Source organism: Aythya marila (genome assembly GCF_965140915.1).
Source record: "Aythya marila genome assembly, chromosome: 5".
Classification (NCBI taxonomy): domain Eukaryota; kingdom Metazoa; phylum Chordata; class Aves; order Anseriformes; family Anatidae; genus Aythya; species Aythya marila.
Genome location: NC_139046.1, coordinates 53,586,388 through 53,607,556, shown reverse-complemented (window position 1 = coordinate 53,607,556; position 21,169 = coordinate 53,586,388). Strand labels below are relative to the sequence as shown.

The following is a 21,169-nucleotide window of genomic DNA, read 5'->3' as shown; positions in this document are numbered from 1 at the left end:
AAAGAATTACTACAAAACTTCATCACTCAAGTTGGCTAAGGCTCTGTGTGAGTTGTCACAAGGACCACTGTTCCTCACAGCACACCCTTCTCTGGTGCACATGTTATCAGGGCATCTCCAGGACAAACAGACATCCTGCTCCCACCAACCTCTTCCCCAACAGCTCTAAGAAGAGATTGAGGTCAAACATGCTTTTCTGTTTACAGTGCATGATAAAGGAAAGAGAATTACACAAAGGCAGATTTGTGGACACAGACCTCCAGATATAAAACCTTCTTTCTTCTTTATTGCAGGGAAAATGGATTTAGGAGGGAAAGAGAAGGGGAAACAATGGTTTCCTCTCCAATGGTTTCGCTCATTGTCCTTCAAGCAAGGCAAAGCCATCTACATAGACAGTTGTCTAAACTACTATCCCTTTGAAGCTGTTTTTTTAGCTCAGGATAGACTAGCAGAGGTTGTAGATGCAGATGAACACAACAAGAAATGCTATTCATACAACAATTTGCACAAAAGGACCTGGAGACTCTGCCCAAAGGGCACGGAAATCCAGTCCTGCTGTTGAGATTGAAATAAAGGTAATGCAGCCACCAGACTCTGTGGAAAGGACTGTCAAAAATATGTCAAGGTCAAACCATCCCGTGCAGGACCCAGGATTAGTTGGAGGACCAGGGAAACAAATCCCAGAGAGGAACAAACTTCTTCTCCATAGCATTGAAGAGTTGGGCTCTGAAAGACGGTATTAGAGAAAGAAAAAAAGGATCAAAGGAGGCTCTTAAGGTCAAGACCCAAATGCAAAGCAGTGTGATGGCTGAAGGCCATGGGAGCACAACCTGATAACTGTGCCAAAAAGCTCAGTCTGCTTGCACATGGGGAGAGGTGTCAGGCATGTGTTTTCATGTTGTTCTGCAGGCACGTTCGTGCAGCACTGCCCTGCAGAGGGTGGGAGACCACAGGGCTCTCTCAACTCTGACGGTCTGCTTGTGAACTCCACAGAGTCAGGGTGAGAAATAATACTGAGGGGATGGCCCTGGGCCAGGCAGACACCACAGGTAACAAGCACTGCACGCTGCTGCCTAGCTGCCACCTCCCCACAACCATTTTGCCAAAGACATAGCAGCCTGCCCAAAATACAAGGAGGAAAAAGGACATTTAGGTGATTTTACTCCTTACCTTCTGTTCTCCACTAGGGTGAGGGCTCTTCATCTCACTGCTCTTCCTCTCAGTAGCAGAGGCCTGACAACAATTAGCTTAATGAGACCTCTCTGAAGTGTCCCTCAGCAGGACACAACATGGCTTTGGGCACGACAGCAGTGAAGGGGAACACGGGTGTTATGAGGCACTCCTGACAAAGCACACTTCAGCAAGGCCTTTTGATACTGCTGAAGGGCTGGCACTGAACACACAAGACCCCAAACTCAGCCCAGGAGAACAGCACCCAGCTAACACCAACTCCTACTGCTGGCAGGGAAGGAAGACTACAGAAGTACACCGAGAGGTTGCAGAAGCCAAATCTGCAGGCACAAAACCTTCTCAAAAGCCAGAAGAGAAGGGAGGAAGGCCCCAAGGATGCTCCTTTCTCACGGCGAAGCTGTGGGATCGGAGGTCGGTCCCTGCCTGGGCTGCCTGTGCCCTCTTGTGGCTGCCTGACAGAACACCAAGGCCACGCTGCACCGGGTAGGGCCAGTTACATCACGTTTTAAACACAGAATCCGTAGCATTATTTATCTATCTCCCACCCTGGAGACAGCTCTCAATCCCAAATCCATCAGCTTTTACACAGGACAGAAGTTGAAAAGCACAGATCAGCCTAGCACAGACAGCCCCGCTCAGACCCAGAGGGAAGCACCACAGGGCTATGGCAGGAGGCAGCCAACTACTCCTTCATATCTGCTGCTGGCCCTAGGGGCCAAGCAAGTGTCACTGCTACCTGCTGGTGTTCTCCAGGTTTCAGAGGTGGCAGGTCCTTCCCCCTGGGCAGCTGTGGACACTCAGCTGCCTCTGGTGCCTCTCCCTCCCATGACATCTGATGCCAATGAGCGGGAATCCAGTCAGCACAAATCCTACCCTCGCTGGCCTAAACTGACCAGAGGAGCCTGAAAGCTGTGGTAATAGACCACTCCTTGTATTAAAGGAAGGCAATGCCCCCATTTATACAAGATTGTATGAGGATTTTACAAGGAGTAAAGGATGACAGGGACCTGTCATCCTGATTTGGAGGCCTCACCAAGCATTACTAATGTGAGGCCTAATGCTGTTTTCTGCTCTGTACCTCTGTTTCGTTTCCCAAAGGCCTGTGATCTTCTGCTTCTCCCCTCCACAGTCATCACAGCAGTACAAGAGATCTTCCATGTTAACTTCCACAGATAAAGAGGAGAGCAAATGATTTTACTGAAGCCAGAGCAGCCTCGCTTCCCAGCCTGAGAAGTCTGGGGGCTGCTGCCCCAGGTCAGACACACACTGTGACAGCAACCAGCTGCCACATGAATAGATAGAATTAATAAATCCCAGCAGCTGGTTCTAGTGGGGATAAAACTGCATTTGGTGTTTGAGTTACCTTTTGGCCCTCCCCAGCCTCGTAGGATGCAAAGTCACCTCAGCATTCGAGTTAATCACAGCTCAGCAGGGGGAGGAATCTGAGAAGTCCACTGGGAAAAACACAAGTTATTTCTGCATCAGCTCCGTGAAGTATTTTACTGCCCAGTCTCCTGCTCATCAGGTTTAAAAACTGCTTAGTGGATGTTTCTCCTTGAGAGCTACAGCACCTTTCCAGCTGCTGCACCACACAAGGGCAAGCCAGGCACAGCTAGAAAGGTTAAACATGAACTAGAAAGCTGTGGAGTCCATAGGCCAAAAACCTACCCAGCCAAACTTTCCTGCCATATCATTAAGGGTGCATTTGCAATAGCAACCTCTGAAATGCACCCATCAGTTCTGTCTTCACTTGGTGCTAGGAAAAGCAGGAGGCTGCTCAGCTCTGCAAGGAAGAATTAACCTTGAATTAACCAGCTTTTGAGACAGCCAGTGTAGCCCATGCAATGCTTCAGGCCAGTAAAAGAGACCACAGCTGAGCAGACCTCAGTCTCACTTACCAACCACACAGGCCTGCCTTGTAGTGAGAAATGTCCGTGAAAAACAAAAACGCTGCTTGTTACACCAAAATACCGTCACTCAGTCTCCTGCTGAAGTCAAGAAGCAAACAGCTACAGGAGTCGTCAGAGTGATAACAAAAACTGTTGAAAACCAAGTCCCTTAAGAGGCACACTGGTAAAGAAACACAGAGCATATAGCTGCCTGACTGCTGCTTTCAGAGCATCTTTGAGCTCAGCAGCACTGATAGAAGGCTCTTTGTCACTTTGTTTACCTGCTAGGTTACTGTTAGCTTTTCCTTCTGTAGTTAGCTCCTCCGGCCACTTCAAGACTGAAGTCAGCACATCCCTGCACACCCTCCCCACGATACCATGCCTTTAGCCACGTTCTAGCATAAGACCTCCCCAGCAAACATGCAGCAGCCTTTCCCCCGGCCTTACTGTGAATACAATCAATCCCCAATCTGCCCAGATGAGGCAAGGTTTCAGGAGAAAACTCAGTACATTCCCCCCCCAAAACTCTAGCCCACCATTCTAGGTCAAACTACTCCATCACGAGCCAGCCAAATTCGATTTTTCTTTTGTCTCCTGAGCTCACACACGCCCCTCAACCAACCTACTCGTAGAACTGCAACCAGACCTTTACGGAGGTTAATAGCAAACGTTTATTTTTCCTTTATTAAAGAGCAGGGTGCACCCATCCTGCTGTTAATGGAGTGACTTCATATTAATTTTCAAATTGTTCTCTATGCTTTAGATGTAAGTCAGCTAAATACAATACATTTCTCTAAATCCTTTTATCTCAAAGTGCTTTACATAGTGACACTGGGAGGAGGCTGTCCTACAAGCCATCTCCTACATAGAGATCGTCTCATTCCCAGTGCTGTAACGTAGGCACATCTGGTGTGCAACGTAGCAGCTCATGGCACATGATGACATGCAGAGATCAAAAGCTCAGAGGGAGCAGATACAAGAAGAAATTAGCAGGGATAGAACTGACCTGAAAACTGCAGCGGATGAAAGGTATTTTTATCTTCTCCTCTGAAAAAGCTGATGCCCAATTGCCAGAAGTCTGCAGACACCAACAACATAAATGCAGGGTATCACTGCCTCAAGACCCAAAGATATATTCTCTAGGCTTTCACTCAACATTTGAAACGTATTTCTTCAGCCAAGAGCAGCTGATGCAGGCACTCATCTAATTAGGGTGATCAGCACGAGTCAGAGGCAGCTCAGCTGTGTTAAGTGAAAACAGAACCGGGGTGGTAGCAACCAGCACCTGCAGGTCAGCCTTTTCTGAGCTGAAGGAGGTGGATTCAAAGCTATTTGAGTAATTTTAGAATGTGTTCTTCCAGCTCTTGCGATGATGAGGACTCAGGTTTCACATAGCTACCAACCCCTAGCAAATAATACCATGTGTGCAGTATAGCTATAAGGAAAGAAGCCCCTTGAGGAGCAACTCAGTGGCATATAGAAAGTGTCTGCTAAGTGACAGGAAAGCCTGTGCTCACACTAGGGGTCTTCCACGGGAAGGTTTTCTCGGATCTGTTGTGAAGTTGCCCCTGTCTTAGGTTCCAAACCAAAGCCTGTATTCCCCAGTCTATTCCTCCCTCCCCTGGACAAAACCACAGCAGCTCAGATTTCTTACAGCAAAGATACAAAATCCCTACTGCAGCATCTCCCAGGAGAGGATGAAACTTAATGGAGTTGAGGACAACAACCTGGTTCTGGAAACCAACACGCTAACACAGGAGTTATGATGACAGCAGAGACAGGGTGACACACCAGAGTGCAGAAATGCCAAGTGAGATGAAAAGTGACATCCTTCCCAGTGGATTTTGAAACACAGTCGCATCCCTTATGTGTACATGCAGAAACATCTCAAATTTCCTCCAGCCTGAGAGATGCTGGGTTTCCCAAAGGGGCATGCATCTCTAGGTCTGCTGTTATATTACGGAGGAAATTTTGGCCTCAAGACTATGCCCAGCCTGGGCAGGTTCTTTCTGGAGACAAAGAACCTGGCCTGGAACTGTGATTTCTATCCAAAGTGTGAACAACAGTGCCCAGAGTAGTAACAAACCAAAGACATTTGCCTGTGGGTGACATCTGTATGTAGGAGCACCATGGGGGAATTCTGCACCAAGGATTGTCACGTGGCAACATCTTCCAAGGTCTCCATCTGCCTGCTACAACCACAGCAAATTGTCAAGGCCTTTTAACAAGGCCTGGAGCCAAGCTGCAGCCAGCTGCAAGTTACACAATTTTCCTACTTGCTTTCTTCTCCCAAAGGTCCCAGGTGCTCAGCTCTGGTTATTCCCCCAGCCTGGATTACAAGCTCCCAGTGCCAAATCCCCAACTAAAAACAGAAACAAACCCCTCTTGTGACTCATCTGGCAGAAAGCTTCTCTTGCAGGCTTCTTTAAAAGGAGCATGGATGAACTTGGAAATAGGTAGTTCATGGTTCTCCGTAAGATTATTTTGTGCTGCTGGCATCTACGGGGTTGTTAAAGGAGTAAGTTGTTGGCAGAACCTGTGTGTATGGCTAGGCAACAGCACCCTCTGCCCCAAGGAATGAGTGGAGTAGACAAACGGACAGACAGCCAGCATCTGTCCTGAAAGGCTTGCTTACAAAGAAGGGAGCCCAGGACTCCTGCCTCGCACATGGCTGGCCTCAGACTATGCCAAAGCAGACTGCATATAAAAACAGAAGTTTAAAAACAATGGGTATACGCTGCGTGTCTCCACAGAGGACAGTCTGTAGACAGCCACCCAGGACCAGCAGCCAGGACCAGCCCAGCTCTCAAGGGGTAGCTTCGCAGCTGCATTCCAGTCACAGCTGGAGAAGTGGGACAGCCAGAGGTGGAACTTGTGCTTTTTGCTCCATGATCAGCATCAGGCATAGGGAGGTAGGGGAGGGAGCAAGGCCACTGCTGGAGAGGCACCTCATCCATCTGTTCGGCAGGCTACATTTGACAAGTCATTCACTCAGGAGCAGTTTCCTTCCGTGCTCCAGGCATCTGCTTAGATCTCATTGGGATAAAACCCAAGTTTGGCCAGAGACATCTCTCTCCGGAGTCGCATAACCTCCCAGAACATCAGCTCCACTACAAGGCAAAAAGCGGGTAGGGAAGAAGAAAAGAAAGAAAAAATCAGTAAGAAAGGCATAACAAGACACCACCTCATGCCATACTGTGCAGCCCAACCAGGCTCATCCCACAACCGAGGGAGGCAGACATGCTGGAGGGTCCCAGCAGGAGACTGGCCCATCAGGTCACCCCTTAACCAGCTCCACCCCAGGGCAATGCTCCCAAGAAGCCAAAGGGCAAGGAATGGGTGCACTTATCCCTTCTACTCGTGCCTCTCTTTTGCCATTGAACTGTTTCTCAAAGATCCAGGGAGATCCAAAGCTGGTCCACAGAAAGCCCCCACCACACCCAGCTACTTTCCCCTCTTACCGTCCTGCCTCACCAAGCCCTGCTGGATATAGCGAATGTAGGTGAAGAAGTTGCACGCTGCCGTGATCTGAGGAAGAGAAAAAGGAAAAGGAGTCAGACACAGAACTGCTTTGCCTCAAGTGGCCTGCCACAGCACCCAGCAGGTATGCCCTTAGTGTTCAGCACCTAAGAAATAGTACCACGTATCACCAGACAGAAAGACACAGGAAGAAAGCTGATAAAAATATCCAAGTTCTGGGCATCTGCAATACCATGCCAGGATATTGCGCTGCCCACAACACACAGTGTGAGAATTTCTACTGCAGGTTTGAGAGCTAACTGGTCACTAACTAATGTGGCAGCAAAGTCCACAAGCTGCCTTCTAAAGCACTGCTCTCTGACTCAGTGAAAATCTCTGGAGTTAAAAGTTTGTGCAGGAAGTCTGCATGCAGGGAGGTAGAGGAGTTTCTGACACATTACGGCATGAAGAAAATTAAATCAAGCTAAGTCCATGTGTTGCAGGATCGACTCTTCTGATACACAACACAGGAAGGCAAAAACTTTTAAATGCTCTGTTGAATTACAGCCCTCGTGGCAGCATTAATAAATCATTCACCTTCTCCCTTCCCTCTAAAGGAAAGGACGGTGTGTTCTCATAACAATTTGAGTCAATAATCCGTACCAGAACAGTAACGAAAGCCAGCATTTAAAAAGCAGAAAATCATGGTGTTTTATAAAGGAGAATGACAAATAAATAAAAACCAAATTCCTGTAATGAATCAAACCATGGAAGTGAACACACTGAAGACAGGTTGCCTGAACGAGCATAACCCACAGCACCAGGGCCTGAGACAGGTCTGGAAACCTCTGCATTAGCCACTCTGATCAAGAGCCACCACAACTCTGAGAACAAACTCAAGCCCCACAGATCTCTGTCAGTTTGAGGGATGACACAAGAGCTCCTCCACCTCAAGGCGTGGAACAATTTTGGAGGGCTGAGGCACCCTGGGCAGGTGGAAGACTCACCCTGGCCCTGCAGGATGGGGAAATGTAGTAATAATTTCCAGAATCCCCCAGCATGATGCGGTGCTTGCAGGTCCTGGGGAGGCCGCTTAGGGCACACTTCCTGCAGGGAGAGAAAACAACACTTCAGCCCAGAGCAATCCAGAGGCACAGCAGAACACAGCAAGGCAACAACCTCAAGGCTACCCCCAGGAGATGGAAGGGGGAGCTCAGAAGCCAGACTCATGTCGGTGAGCATTAAGAAGGAAAAAACAGGGCTGATAATGAGCCTTTTGCACCTAGGAAGATCACATAAATGGTGAGGTTAGGAGGCTAAGTATCTGGTACCATAAATTATTCCATGCCCAAGAAAACCAAGGCATCACCTTTCCGTGGCAGACAGCCTATAACAGAAGCACAGGAAGTATGAAAGAGGTAAAGCTGAAGCATAGTATAACAAGTGTCATCTGGACTCCTCTCTTCAATATCCTCTAACATGACATGTAGGATGTCCCCTGAGGTGTCCCTGCTTGGACTTTTTCCATGCACCAAGCCAGCAGCAAACCTCTGAGTCTGCCACACTGCAGGAAAACACATTTAAGGGCAGCTGATAATCCTGAAAGCATTACACGGGAACTCTGAAAGAAAGATTGTAAAAATAAAGCCTCCTCTGAGGAAAAACAGGAAGCTATCAGGTATTCTGTATGGCCTAAAGCTTGCACATCACACTTTGTCACCACCAAGTGGCACGAACCCTGTTGTCACCGGCAACTCGTACTTAAAACTCAAAATGAGCCACACTGTAACCTTTATGCTAGACTCCTCTTCATTAATTTACACCTGATTTGAAGCCACATGGGGTGACTTTGTGCTGACTTCAGGGGGCTCTGATAAGGCTTGAAGTCCCTAAGAACAAGCCCATCCCTTCCTGTGCTGACAGGGAAAAAAGTTTGGCTTCCCAATTGTAAAGAGATTTCAGACAAAGTGAAGAAAAGTATAATCCTTTCAAGACAATACAGCTCCCAGAAAGATTGCAAAAAGATGTGGCCAGCAAGGGTGCAGCAGGTCTCTATTTTCTTGCCATTTCCTTCCATTATTCTCAAGATGAATGGTTCCCAGTACCAGCCAGTGGTCCCTCCTTTACCATCACTTCGAGTAGTGAAGCAGAATTTTCTGCTGCAGAGTCATTACCACGTTTCCCCAGAAGAAGAAACATGAGGTGGGAAGAGGGACGTCATTCCCCAGCTGCACAGATTACTCTGAGAGCCACAAAAGTTGACAACACACACAGGAGCAGATGTGCCAGAGAGCTTCTGAGCATGTCTTGGTGCTTGCTTCCCACTGCTAACAAGAAAATATTAGCTGCAAATATTAGCTAAGAGCGGAAGCATGGGTTGTGAGCGTTCAGATGCATAAGAAACAATCCTTGCCCAAATATTAACACAACTTAAAGGGTTTAAATTCTCACAACGTGCAGGATGACCAACGCCTTTGTAAACAAGATACCTGTACGAAATCCTCAATTTGAGCACTTCAGCACACTGGAAAAAAGAGAATCCTGCTGGTCGCTGCTTGGTTGGTACCACTTGGTGTACCACCAGCTCTCACAACACTAGCTAGCAGTAACCTAAACCACAGCGTTTGTACATTCACCCTTAAGCACTCTGTATGCCTCAGAGCACTTTGCTGGGCATGGCATCCGGAAAGCCAGTTATCCTCAGCACCTCCTGGCCAGCATTTTGCTTTGATGCCATATGGGCAACATGACCAACATAGTCCCTGCCTGTTTAGACTCCTGAAAGCCTTGCACTGAAGTCTGTACAACAGGGTGGCAAGGACCCAAACTTTCTCCTTTTTGCTCCACAGCACAACCAAAGGTGCCATAAAAATCTGTATTGTGCATCTGGGGAACAAAGAGGGGCAAATCAAATCCCTTTCGGGGCATTTATTACCACCAGCAAGACTCCTTACCACCTTGTCTGGGTGGAAATTAAACATAGTTAAAAGGTTAGCTTAGTTCAGCTCTAGCCTCAAAGCTGCTAAATTAGTAACTTGTTAATGGATTAGAGATCCTTGATCACTGCCTAATACTTCACTTACATTACAATTTGTGACTGGAACCTGCTGCAAAGAGAAAAAAAATCAAAAGGAAGCCGACAAGGATAAACACAGGATGGGTTGTTATTGGCACGTATCTGACACGTGCTCTTGGAATAATTCATCTAGAGATGAGAGAAAATGCAGAAGAGAGTGGTAGGAAACCTGTACGTGAGCAACATTTACAGGAACATCTTTGCCTAGAAAGTGCTCTGCTTGAAGGTAAGGGGAGGAAGGACAGAGAGAGCCCTGACTGAAATTGAATTCACTAATCGGATAAAGACTCCTATCTTAGGTTGAAAGATCATGTCACTCCTGCTAGAGCTCCTCTTTCTTGAGGCAATCTAAGTTGTCTGTCACATCTGACATGGTCACACAGCTCTGGAGCAGCCATGCCCCAATTCCAATAGCATGGTGAGAGCATCAGGTGGGAAAGATGACATGAGAAGAAGGGATCTGATCTATGCTCAAATCCACCTGAAGCACCAGCAATGTCAATAGTGCAAGGTGAGCTCAAAGGTCTCGCAATACAAGAACATGAGATAACGTAGCTCTGATTTAACCCTTTCACCCTAGGTTATGCACAAACATTTAGAGAACATAAAAAGTTTCTTTTTTAAGGGGGGAAAAAAACTTTTTCCAAGCTGAGGGCACTAATACATCACTAAGTTATCCCCCAAGCATTCAATTAGAGTAGATCAGCTCAGTTGATCTAATTCTTCTCGCATAAATAAGTTGAACTTCATCACCACTGATCATAGGCTAGTGGCACACTCAGCTGAGCCCTCGTAACTGACTGAGCCAGGCCTGCCCAACTCTGCTAGGCAGCCAGAAAACACCACTGGCAAAGAAAAGGCAAGGGAGCATAAGAAAGGTTCCTTACTTTGGCCCACCGCAGTCTTCTGCTGACCCTTTCATCACAGACAGCGCCTGGGAAGCAACCGGCTCAATGGTGAGTGTATTCTGCTCCACGGCCGCTCGTACCAGCTCGGACAGCTGCAGCAAAGAGAAATGACTGAAGATACTGATGGACAAAGCTCACCTCCCTAAATGTGCATTTAAAGGTCTGTCAGACCGCGCAGTTTTTTGTCCTCAGTTTCCAGCACTCACCTCCTGCTTACTGAAGTCCAGACAAGGTCCCACATCTTCGCGGTAAATTCTGTCCAAGAAGGAGCAGGATTTATCCAAAGTTGGAGATTCCTTCCAGGACTGGAACTCGGCAAATAAAACGGAGTCGACCTGCAGCAAACATCCAAGAGGAGAAGGAAAATGGAAGGTGGATGGAGGGAAAGATGCCATATCAAAAGATATGTTACTGAGCAAGTACTGTAGCTACAGAACATCTACACCAGCATCTAGAAAGGCTACCACAGAAGTGTCTCAGGGAAGCTGGCGTACTCGGATGATCTTTTGTCTCTCACCCGTCTGCAGTTCTGTGGCAGACCCATACATAGGGCTTCTTCTGCCAAAAACCTGCAGACCCCTCTCTCTTCCACCTTCCTCCAGTACAGGACAGCATCTCTGCTGAAGGAAAGCCAGACACAGCTGCTGAACTGACTGAGTGCCCACTGCAGAAATGATGAGAGCAGCTGGATGGCAAAGCACAGCGGCAACGACACACAGGACAAAGAGCACTTCTGTAAGGAAAGGACTGCTATAGAAAAAGAGGAATTGGGAAAAAAAAAAAAAAAAAAAAAACTATTAATAGCCATCAACAGGACTACATTCAGTGAGCCCAAGTAACAGGGTATGCCAGCCCTTTAAAGGCCGCTCCAAGCCCAGAGCTCTGCTGTTCGGGGAGTTGCAGAAGTAAAGGGAATGCTGGGCGATCACACAGGCTTGCAGGGACAAGTTGAATATCAAACTCAGCTTTCCCAATTCCAACGCCTGCTCATTGCCTTTTACAGATGGGCTTGCAAGAATTACCACTCCTCAGCAACAAGGGACCCAAGTTTTCTCCCACCCCTTGACCAGCAGGAAGGTTGCTCCCTCCAACGCTGCCTGGCTGAAAATTCTTCAGTCCTTGAGACTCTCTGGGACCTGACACTTAAACCTCAGACGACCGCCACCACTGAACTGACAGGGCACATCCTTAAAAGGCCAGCAAATCCTGTTAAAGGTGCTGAAAGGAAAAACAAAACTAAGAAACTATGCTGAGCAGGACAAAGAACACAAGTGAACAGAACTGGGAAAGGTCTGAGTTCTATCACACTTGCTCTATGCTATGGAGGCTGCTTACCTCACCCCAGGAGAGAGCTCCAGAGCCACAAGATGGAAAACCAAATTCAGAAAAAAAACAAAGCAAAAACGGAGGTTAACATAAAATGAAACCAGAACTGAAAGGCTCGAAGTGTGAGAGGCAGATGGGTCCCACCCCTCCCCGATCCTGCCCAGGAAGGTTACCTGCCGCAAGGACGAGCAAGCCTCTGCCCCCAGTGCCTGCCAGCCTGGCTCACAGGTGATGCGGACAGCCGTCCCGGGGGGCACACAGAGGAGCAGAGAGAGGGCAGCAGGTACCCCAGACTTTGAGGCAAGAAGAGGAGACAGACAGGAAAGGAAAAGGTTTGAGAGAGACAGGCAAGAACGGGAAGTAAAAATACACAAGACAAAACAACAGATACAAACAAAGGCTCAAGGCCTCGCTTCCAGGGAATAAAGCATGCTGCTCAAGACATCACACGGTCACAAAGCACAGCTTTAGACTTCAGCTTGAGGTACAAAAAGAGAAAAAATAATCTAAGTTTTGGGCACAACTCAGGATGGGAAGTGTTTTCCATAAAGCACCACATGTTTACTCTCTGAATGCCAGGTTCTATCTTTTCATCTCTCTCATCACCTCTCATACAGGTCTTTAAAGAACTCGAGTGTCAGAAATGAGTAAATTAGCAAAAATCACCCCACCCCGATACATAAACTTACTAGTCACTTCAGAAGCTGTAGCCCCAGGACTTTAAACTCCAGGATATTTGCACAATGTGGAAGTTGTTTACACAAATAAATGGAATTCAAAGCAGTGACAAGTCCACCTCTTTAACAAGCAAGTCACTTATAAGAGCTAGCATTTCTCTACACATCATCAATGTAAACTTTGCTGAGACTGAGCTAAGAACAGTAAAAATGAACTAACCAGTCAGCAATAAAATTATCTCTGCTTACAGTAGGCAGAGAGTAACTTCTACCGTGTAATCAGTGGTTCACCTAACTGGGTTTTCAGTCTGGAACTCCTCTGTCCTGACTGGAGGAATGGTTATCATTAGGAGAGGTCACAGGACCTTAAAAAAAAATAATAAAACCTTTTTCTTCCCGACCCTCAAATTAGCTTCTAGCCAACTATGTGTTTGACTCCAACTCCCAGCATATCTCTGAATGACCGAGAGAAACCAGTACAGCAGGGCTTTACATTTACTAAACTCATTTTTTTCCTTTATTTTTTTTTCTGACATAGCCTTTGTTCCTCTCTGCCTGTGAAAAAGAGTTGAAGATCTTCATCTCTCATTGCTACTGCTCCCAGGGCAATTGTTATAGCCGATGCTGCCTGAAGCACTTCATCCAAACTAGCAGCAAGAGCACCACACAGAAGCTGACAAGGTATAGCCATTGAATTTACTGCCAGAAAGTGAGGTTACCAGTGCTGCCAGCACAGCCCTGTTTGGTGAAAGTCTTAGTTTCATTAGCAGCCCTTATTTTTTACTGATCAAGTGCCCCAACTTGCCTCCTTTCTGCTCTTCAGGGTAGCTGTGCATACATTTGGGTAGTGGAAAGGTCCCAGCTAGAAAAGTCCTGCTAGCAGAAAAGCATTACACTCGTGGTCACAGCAGATGGAGGACTACTAAATGATCATTGGAGGGAATTAAACACAGTTTGGTTCAAAGATATTCACAAATGCTTTGTAGGCTTCTCTGCCCAGTCCTTCCAGAGAGAAAGGTAAACATTACATATATGCTCTGCTAAGAGGAAGAAGTAGAGTGACATGCCCAAGAGCACAGAACAAGAGACTAAAAGTTGATGGAGGAGTCCTGGAGTCCAGCTGTGATCATTAAAAGCCAAACTACTTCAGAGAAGAGCAACAAAAGCAAATCATGCCAGAACAGACAGTGGACTCAGCTGCCAAGATGCAGCAGAAACAACTGGCTTCTGCTCAGCAACTGCTGGCAGCAGTGGCGCCATGGCTGATGCAGTGCATGGCCCTCACCCACCTCTTTGCACTCGCGACTGATTGGCTCTGGAGCCACGTTGTGGCTGGCAGCTGTGATCATTGCACTGCTGGTGCTCTTGTTTCGTGCGTGGCCTTTCCTAAAGACAGCTTTAGAAGGGCTCTGGAGCTGAGGGTGCAGCTCCCAGTTTGGAGATGAAGGTGTGGATGTGATCACAAGCGTCTTCAGAGCTGTCACCTCTGCCTGCAGCATGTCGATCTGCGAGAGACAAGGCGAGAGTCACCAGCACCAATCCAGCACAGAGAGCAAGTCACAGACAGCACAGTTCTCACCTTTCCCCGTGCTTCCTTCAGCTGTTTCTCTGCTGCCGCCTGTTTCGTGTTCGCTTCTCTCACCATCTTGTGTGCTTCCTGGACCAGAAAGAGCTTTAGTCTGTCTGCTGCAGTTCCATCTCATAAAGCCACCAGGGCAGGCCAAAGCTCTGCCACATCACAGGCAAGCAAGGGGACAGACATCACTGTCACATCCGAGGGTTTTACTCTACCAGATGCGAAGAGTTCTCCCCCAGAATTTCCCAGAAAAAGGGTCTCAGGTTCTGGAGTGCATCCTCCTTCTAGGAGTATAATTGACTAAATTGGCTACGAGTTTAGCTGGCTGAGTCCAAGGTCGTAATCTTCACTGATAAAAGGTTCTGTGAAGAAAGCTAGAAGCAAGGGCATGCCCCTCCTTGCCCTTGGGATTTGCTTTAAGGCTGATGCTTTAACACTGGCACCCACCTGTGCTACATCTTAGCTGTGCAGCAGTGTTGTCTGCACCCCATCCAGTGCTCCTGCAATCCTGACTCTAAGCCTGAGAGTTGTTTCCTGGCTTGACCTCAGCGGTGTGTCATCACTGCATGCTTGCTGGCTGACCACTGGACTGTTTCTCGCCCTGATCACCATCTCTGGCAAAGATCCTGACCCAGACTCCACATCCTTGCTCCTCCACTGGTTGAGGTCACTGCTCTCCTGCCCTCGCCTGACTTGTTATTGCACTCTGCTCCCACTTCCTTTGTGGCCTTGCTGCTCTGGGCATGGCTGCAACGCAGCAGCAGTAGCTCAGGTGGGGACTAAACAAGATTAGCCTGAAAGCATCTCCCACAGGAAGGGTGAGGTGGGTGCTGTCGGTCTCAGCTGAGGCCACCCCACAGCACTGCCTGGAAGCACTTTGTCCAAGGCCATCGGAAGGAAGAAATCCCTCGGGTGTGCTGTCTCTAAGCTCACTGTGAGCCCGCAGCAAAAATCTAGAGATTAGAGCTGTTGGCAACGGGATCTTGTCAGGATTGAGCTTGACAAGAACCACATCACCAAAAACAATAAAGCAAAACACCACCACAAACATCACCGCCACCACTACTAACAGACCTGAACACTCACTGGAGCTGAGCGTACAGGGGACATCCAGCTTGCTCCTACCCCAAGCAAAGGCTGACACGAGCCAGGGACTCATCTCTGCTACACAGCAGCTGCTGCTCAGATTGCAGAGCAGGCACAGGGCAGGCAGTCACGCTCACCTCCAGTTCTGGGCATCCCCATGTCTGGTTTTGCTTGGGTTTGCAACCACAGCCCCATACCTGCTGTGCCATTTATCACCATACAGCTGTGAGGAGGGGAAAGGAACGCATGCAAACCCTCCCCAGGAGCAGGTACCACCTCCTGTGGGGCTCTGCTGGCAGCTCTGCACAGCTTTCCGATGAGAAAGAACAACAGAGGGAAGGAGGAAGCTGTGGGAGGTGATAACGGCTGTGGAAGTCCTTTGAGGTAGACTTTCTCTGGAGTTGGAAGCGAGCTTAGTTTTAAGAAATGATGGGAAAAGGAAGAGGGTGGTACCTCAAACAGGCTAGCTGTTAACTCCTCTAGCTCCTGCTCCAGTTGTTCCCTGACTTTTGACAGTCTTTCACATTCTTTGTCCTTCAGCTTCAGCTCCTGTTGAGGAAGACAAGAGGGATGCATGAGCTCCTAGCAGACCCCAGCAGTGCTGACACCTGCCTGGCCCCACCTATCAATCACAGCCCTTCTTCCCTACCCCTGTGTGGATCACAGGCCCAGGACTCCTGTCGCAGCACTCGGTGCCACCCAAGGCATCCCTCCACAAGTCGTGGTGGGCTTCTCAGGTTGGCATTGCTCGTTTGCCATCAGCAATGAGGCTGCACAGTAAGCACTGCCCACCTCAAGCTGCTCTCTGTGTATCACAGACCCCTGTAGCAGGTTTCTGGGACTAATTTGGACATTGGCCCAGGGACTTTGGACCATCCTAGTAACTGCTGTCCTGTTCCAAAGCGCTTTATGACCACCTCAATCTCTCTCCTCTTTTGCCTACTCCAGATTCCTGCACAGTCAGATTCAGACCTTGCTCCCCCACGACCTCTGCAACACCCCCCACTGCTCAAGTCTGTGCCTCCATCCTCAGCTCTTCTCACACGCTCCGGGCTTTACCTTCTGTGCTTTGTGCAGCTCCTCCTTCAGGAACTCGGATCCCTTCTCACGGATCTCCACCGAGGAGCTGCGGAGACGGGAGACGTTGCACTGCTCAGCGGACTGGCTCTCATCCCCAGGTCCAGCATCCTGGCACCCAGTCTCTGGCTCCTCCTTGCTGCCTTTGGATGGCATCAGTGGCTTCCAGTATCCCACAGCTGGTTCCTTCTGGCTGTCTTCCTCCAGATGGGTCTGGCTGTAGGGGACCAGCACAGTCAAACTTTATGTGGGGGTTTATCAGCAAACCTACCAGGCTGAGAGGCAACATTGAGACACACCAGGCTGGGTTTCCCCAGTATTTCAAGAAGGCTGAGCAGTATTGCACCGAACAGGGCACTCAGTAGCATGCTCTGCTTGCTGGTGGAGCTGCAGCGGGCACTCAAAAGGCTGTGGGCCTCTGTGCTGCAGGAATTTGACTCTCAAAAATGGGACCTGATTCAAAACCAAGACTAGGAGGTGATTTGCAGCCCCCCTCTAACACTCCCAGCACTCCTACCGCCAGCCTCCGTTACCCCTAGGCTGGGCTTGCTTACCCTCAGCACAAGACTTTCCAGGGAGGGAAAGTCCTAAACAAACCATTTTCGCACAACCAGACCTTCAAACGGGAGCTGAAAGAACCAGCAGGGACACAGCACAGAGCCCAGGAGCCTGGTAGGCAGGACCACACCACCCAAAAGCACGCACGGGTCTGAAGGATGACCAGAAGACAAAGCCAGCACAGCTCCCACATTCCCTAGCAATACAGACCCTTCACGGCAAACCCAGCCTTCACCCCTCCTCTTTAAACTGTTGTTTTTCCACCAAAGCCCTCCACGGTGCTGCCTAGAGCAGCGTATCCTCACTGAGCTGGGACGAAGCCCTGCGTCTCAGTTCCAAAGGCTGGCACGTACAGATGTAACAGAGACAGGAAATCAGAAAAGTCACCCGGGACACGGCTCCCCAGCGCTCAGTAGGACTTTGTCAGCTGCTGGCACGCTAACACAGACCAAGACTGATGAATCGAGCAGGCTTTGCAGCTGCTGGGGTCTTACGGGAGGGAAAAAGCAGACTTGGATGTCCACGTGGCAGGCGCTGCAATCACGGTGCTGCCTGGAGCATGTGCATCACTCCTCCCTGCGCAGAGCTGTCCTTGCACGGTCACCTGCTGCTTGAAGCCCGAGGGAGTGCAATCAAGCCCTGTGTACGTGGAAGCTTTCTATCATGTCCAGCCACTCGGCAGCACTCGCACACTGCTCTGCAGATTAACCAGCCGCCAGTTATCTGTAACAAGCCTTAGCTGAGCTGCGGAGCTATCCTTTGGCATGCACAGCATCAGTCCCTCCTCCTGCACGCTGCCTGGCTGCTGCCTCTTGCCCACTACCTTCTGGTGCAAAGAAGCCATCACCTTTTACCATTTAGGGTCCCCTCATGTTCTTCCCTGTTTCCAATCTCTGTTTTTCTCTCCTGGTCTTGCTGCACCTCCTGCATTCCAACCAGACCCCGCTCTTTCCCTCTCACTCTGACCCCAGCCCCATACTGTACATCAGAGCACAGACAACAAGCTTGTATCCTCAGCCACGCACAGCTCAGCACAACCTTGATCTCTCTGATCTCATCTAAATAAAAAAAAAGGCAGTCTAATCATTAGGTCCAGCTGCAGACAAGCCTTTTTCAGCTAGGCTATGCCACCTGGCAGCAGCATGGTGCCCTTGCCTTTTCTACTCAAATAGCCCTGGGGCAATGCAGCTACCTTCCTTCTCCCCAGAGCTGTACACAAGCACTGGCTGTTTGCAGTGAGCTTCCAAAGAGGGAAAGCAACAGCAGCTAATTCAGCTTAGGTATCACAGGAATAATATGAAAAAGACACAGGGGAATCTCTGAATCCTTGGAAAACTAAAGCACAGGAGCACCCATTATGCTATGCAAACTGGGCAGCATTTTTGCTGCTGAACTGGGAAAGGTGGATGGACACTGCAGTCAGAACCACAGATTTTGGTGGCCTCTTAGTAGAGCAAGAACAAGTGAGAATATCAACTCTGCTGGAAGATAGGAAAGGATACAGAAGGAAATGGGGTCCTGTTGACTTCACCTGGTTTTTTTACTTAACTTTCGTTGGGAAAATCTAGGAGGGGAGGCTCATTCTGGTAATAACACTAAGTTTGGAAATTTGGAAGTGTAGAAAATAACGTTGGGAAAGGGCATGAAAATAAAAATCATTTTGGTCAGAGAGAAAAGGACAGACAGTGCCACCATGCAAAGATAATTCACCTCAAGCTATTCATCACACTGGAACTGCTAGATAAAAAACAATACACACAAATGCATACACCTGAGTGAGTGACCCATGACCAACAGGAATTCCCATACTGTGCGTGCTTCTACTCCTTTAGGTGCAAGAGAGCAGACAAGTGTGCATTACAGAGTGTTCAGGCTGTGCAGCACTTCTTTTATGCAGTTTGGCTGCTCTGTTGACATGTTTCGTTCATCAGAGGACAGGCTAAACTGCACAGAAGAAATAAAATGGTTTAGAAAGGTCAAGATTAGCTAACATGTATCACGTACCTAAACAGCAACATTGCTAATGGAATAAGTAGGTCTCCAAAGGCTTCACTCAGGAAGGGGAGGTACCCAGCAAAGGAATGACCCAATGGAAAGGAATGAAACCCGTTACAGGAAGGTGGGGAGTTGATGAAAACAACTCGTCCTAGCCACACAAAAATCAGGGGAGGTTTTCTGCAGTGGATTTGCCATGAAGCAGGGAGAGCATTCGCAACAGAACGGTTTGTTCAACAGTTAAACCATTTCTCAGATGGCAGAGAGAAAGCCCTCTCTGCCATGGACTTCTGAGATTAGGCAGGGACCACATCTCCCCAGGCACTCCTGCCTTGGACAGGAAACTCACCAGAAGGACCCCAGCTCCTGTGATCAGAAGAGAACAAAAAACAAAGCAGGGAGGAAAAACTAAATTCAAAACCAATCCGCTGGAAAAAGAAATGAGGGCATTTCAACAGTCCACTTAACTACTAAGAGTTAACCTATCCCATATATAACAAGGAAAAAAAAATGTTTCTTTATGACTTAAGTTCTCAGTTGAAAGTTTTCTGTCTTGGAAGGCATGTATGCTTCTGTATATACAAGCAGGATGGAAGAAAAGTGGAAGACAGGCAGGAATGGAACAAGCCCCATCTACAGCATCTCCATAATGCCAAGAGACCTAAAAACCCACCCCAAAAAGTCATCTCCTCTTCTATAATGGAATAGCTCGTTCTTCATGTTGTGCAAACAGAATTGCCAAGAAAGCCTTGGTTATGCTGACTTCTGCCCAGCCAAGCATTTATCTCCATTCTCCAGCTGGGCTTTGAAATACACACCCTTAGCAACCAAAGGACCACATACGTTTGTGCCCTCCTGCTATTGCTGGCCTGACTGGTGGCTGTATTCCTCAGAAAAACGTATCATATGCTAATGGTCCCCCACATACACAAGAAATGCAAAAAGCAGGCAGAAAAAATTCCCAACAAACAAGCAAATAACAATAAAAAAAAAAAAACTAACTAAATATACATAAAAAAAAAAAAAAAGCTACACGCACCACAACCTTCTAAAGTTGGATTCTGTAGAAAAAGCAAAAAAATGTGCAGGATCCGCAGTTTTTCCAGCAGGCCCCACGTTTCCTGCAGTGCTGATCTGACAGGGTTATTTCCTGTACGAGCAGCCTGCGGGTCCCTCCAGGTTAAACTCCAGCCCGCCGAGGAGGGCTCAAGCGTGCCGTGATGGTGGGAACAGCCCCGTAGCTGCTGCGGGGTGCTGCCACCAGCCGAAATCAGCCCACAGAGAAGCACTCGCCTGTCCCACCGGGCACTCGGCAGCTCGCTCCCTGAAGCTTTTGCCCTGGTGAAACTTACGGGAGTGGTGTATGGAAATGTAACGCACAGTTCCTAGCTCTTAGGTTGGCCTCGGCGGACGGCAATCAGGCACTGCGTTCTGATGTCTTGTACTGGTGGATATTCTTGTGTCTGAGCTGGTGAATGCTCTCGGGTCCGAACTGGGGAATATTCTTGTGTCTGGGGAGCGCTCACTATCAGCCTCCTGCCTCCTTACGTGGATCTCATCTCGCTATCTGTGTCCCACTGCCCGCGCTAAGGCTTGGCTGCACTCTTTGGACTCTCCCCGAGGCTTGCAGCTGCGGGGACACGAGGCATGAAGGGCTCCGAGCCCAATGGAAAACTGGGGAGAACCCAACCCCAAACCCAAACCCAACCCCAACGGCGAGCGGGCACAGCTCGGCAGCCCCACCGCGACCCCAACCCCGACCCCAGCCCCAAACCCCAGACCCCGGGGGCTCCCCCACCGCCCCCCCAGAGCCTCGGAAGCCCCCCGTGGCCGCGGCTCCCCGGCACCTACCCCCGCCTCATGCCGCGTCCCCCCGGCGGAGCCGCGCCGCTCCTCACGGCGGTGGCGGCGACGCAGGAGGAGGAGGAAGAGGAGGAGGAGGAGGAGCGGCCGCTGCCCCCATGGCCCCGAGCCCACCCGGGCCCGCCTCAAGGGCCTCGCTCCCGCCTGCGGGGAGGGGACGGGCCGGCAGGGGAGGGAGAGGAGGGGAGGAGAAGGGGAAGGGAGGACCGAGGGGCCCCCCGCACGACTCCGGCAGCGGCGGGAGGAGCGAGTGCGTGAGGCCGCCCCGCGGCGCTGACGGGACAGGCTCGGCCCGCCCTGAGGGGCCAGCTCCCTCCTCAGAGCTCCGGCTTCCAGGGCTGCAAAGCGTGCCGGGCTCTTCATAATAAAAACATGGAATCGTGGAAGAGAACTGTAGGGTCGTTAAGCCCTCCAGGATCATCCAACCATCCCCCTACCATCGATATCACCCACCAAACCGTGTCCCCAAGCACCACGTCCAACCTCTC

At 49.2% G+C, this 21,169-nt stretch overlaps 1 protein-coding gene across 1 annotated transcript; it reads right to left on the bottom strand.

Annotated features, from left to right (window-relative positions):
* On the bottom strand, positions 1 to 20,920 carry RAB3IL1 (RAB3A interacting protein like 1). The gene is made up of 10 exons (XM_082761599.1): positions 20,670 to 20,920; positions 16,248 to 16,482; positions 15,642 to 15,737; positions 14,106 to 14,183; positions 13,816 to 14,031; positions 10,730 to 10,858; positions 10,503 to 10,615; positions 7,547 to 7,646; positions 6,542 to 6,608; positions 1 to 6,190 (listed from the first exon to the last, which is right to left on the bottom strand). Exons 1-10 carry the CDS (start codon positions 20,678 to 20,680, stop codon positions 6,108 to 6,110), a joined length of 1,128 nt encoding a protein of 375 aa, XP_082617725.1. The 5' UTR covers positions 20,681 to 20,920; the 3' UTR covers positions 1 to 6,107.
* Between the last annotated feature and the right edge of the window lie 249 nt (positions 20,921 to 21,169).

Excerpts from the sequence above, each read along its gene's own strand:
- RAB3IL1 (XM_082761599.1), bottom strand. Across the intron at positions 7,647-10,502 it reads GAAGACTGCGGTGGGCCAAA|GAAGTGTGCCCTAAGCGGCC; the intron begins GTAAGGAACCTT and ends CTCTCCCTGCAG. Across the intron at positions 6,191-6,541 it reads GGGCTTGGTGAGGCAGGACG|TGGAGCTGATGTTCTGGGAG; the intron begins GTAAGAGGGGAA and ends TTTGCCTTGTAG.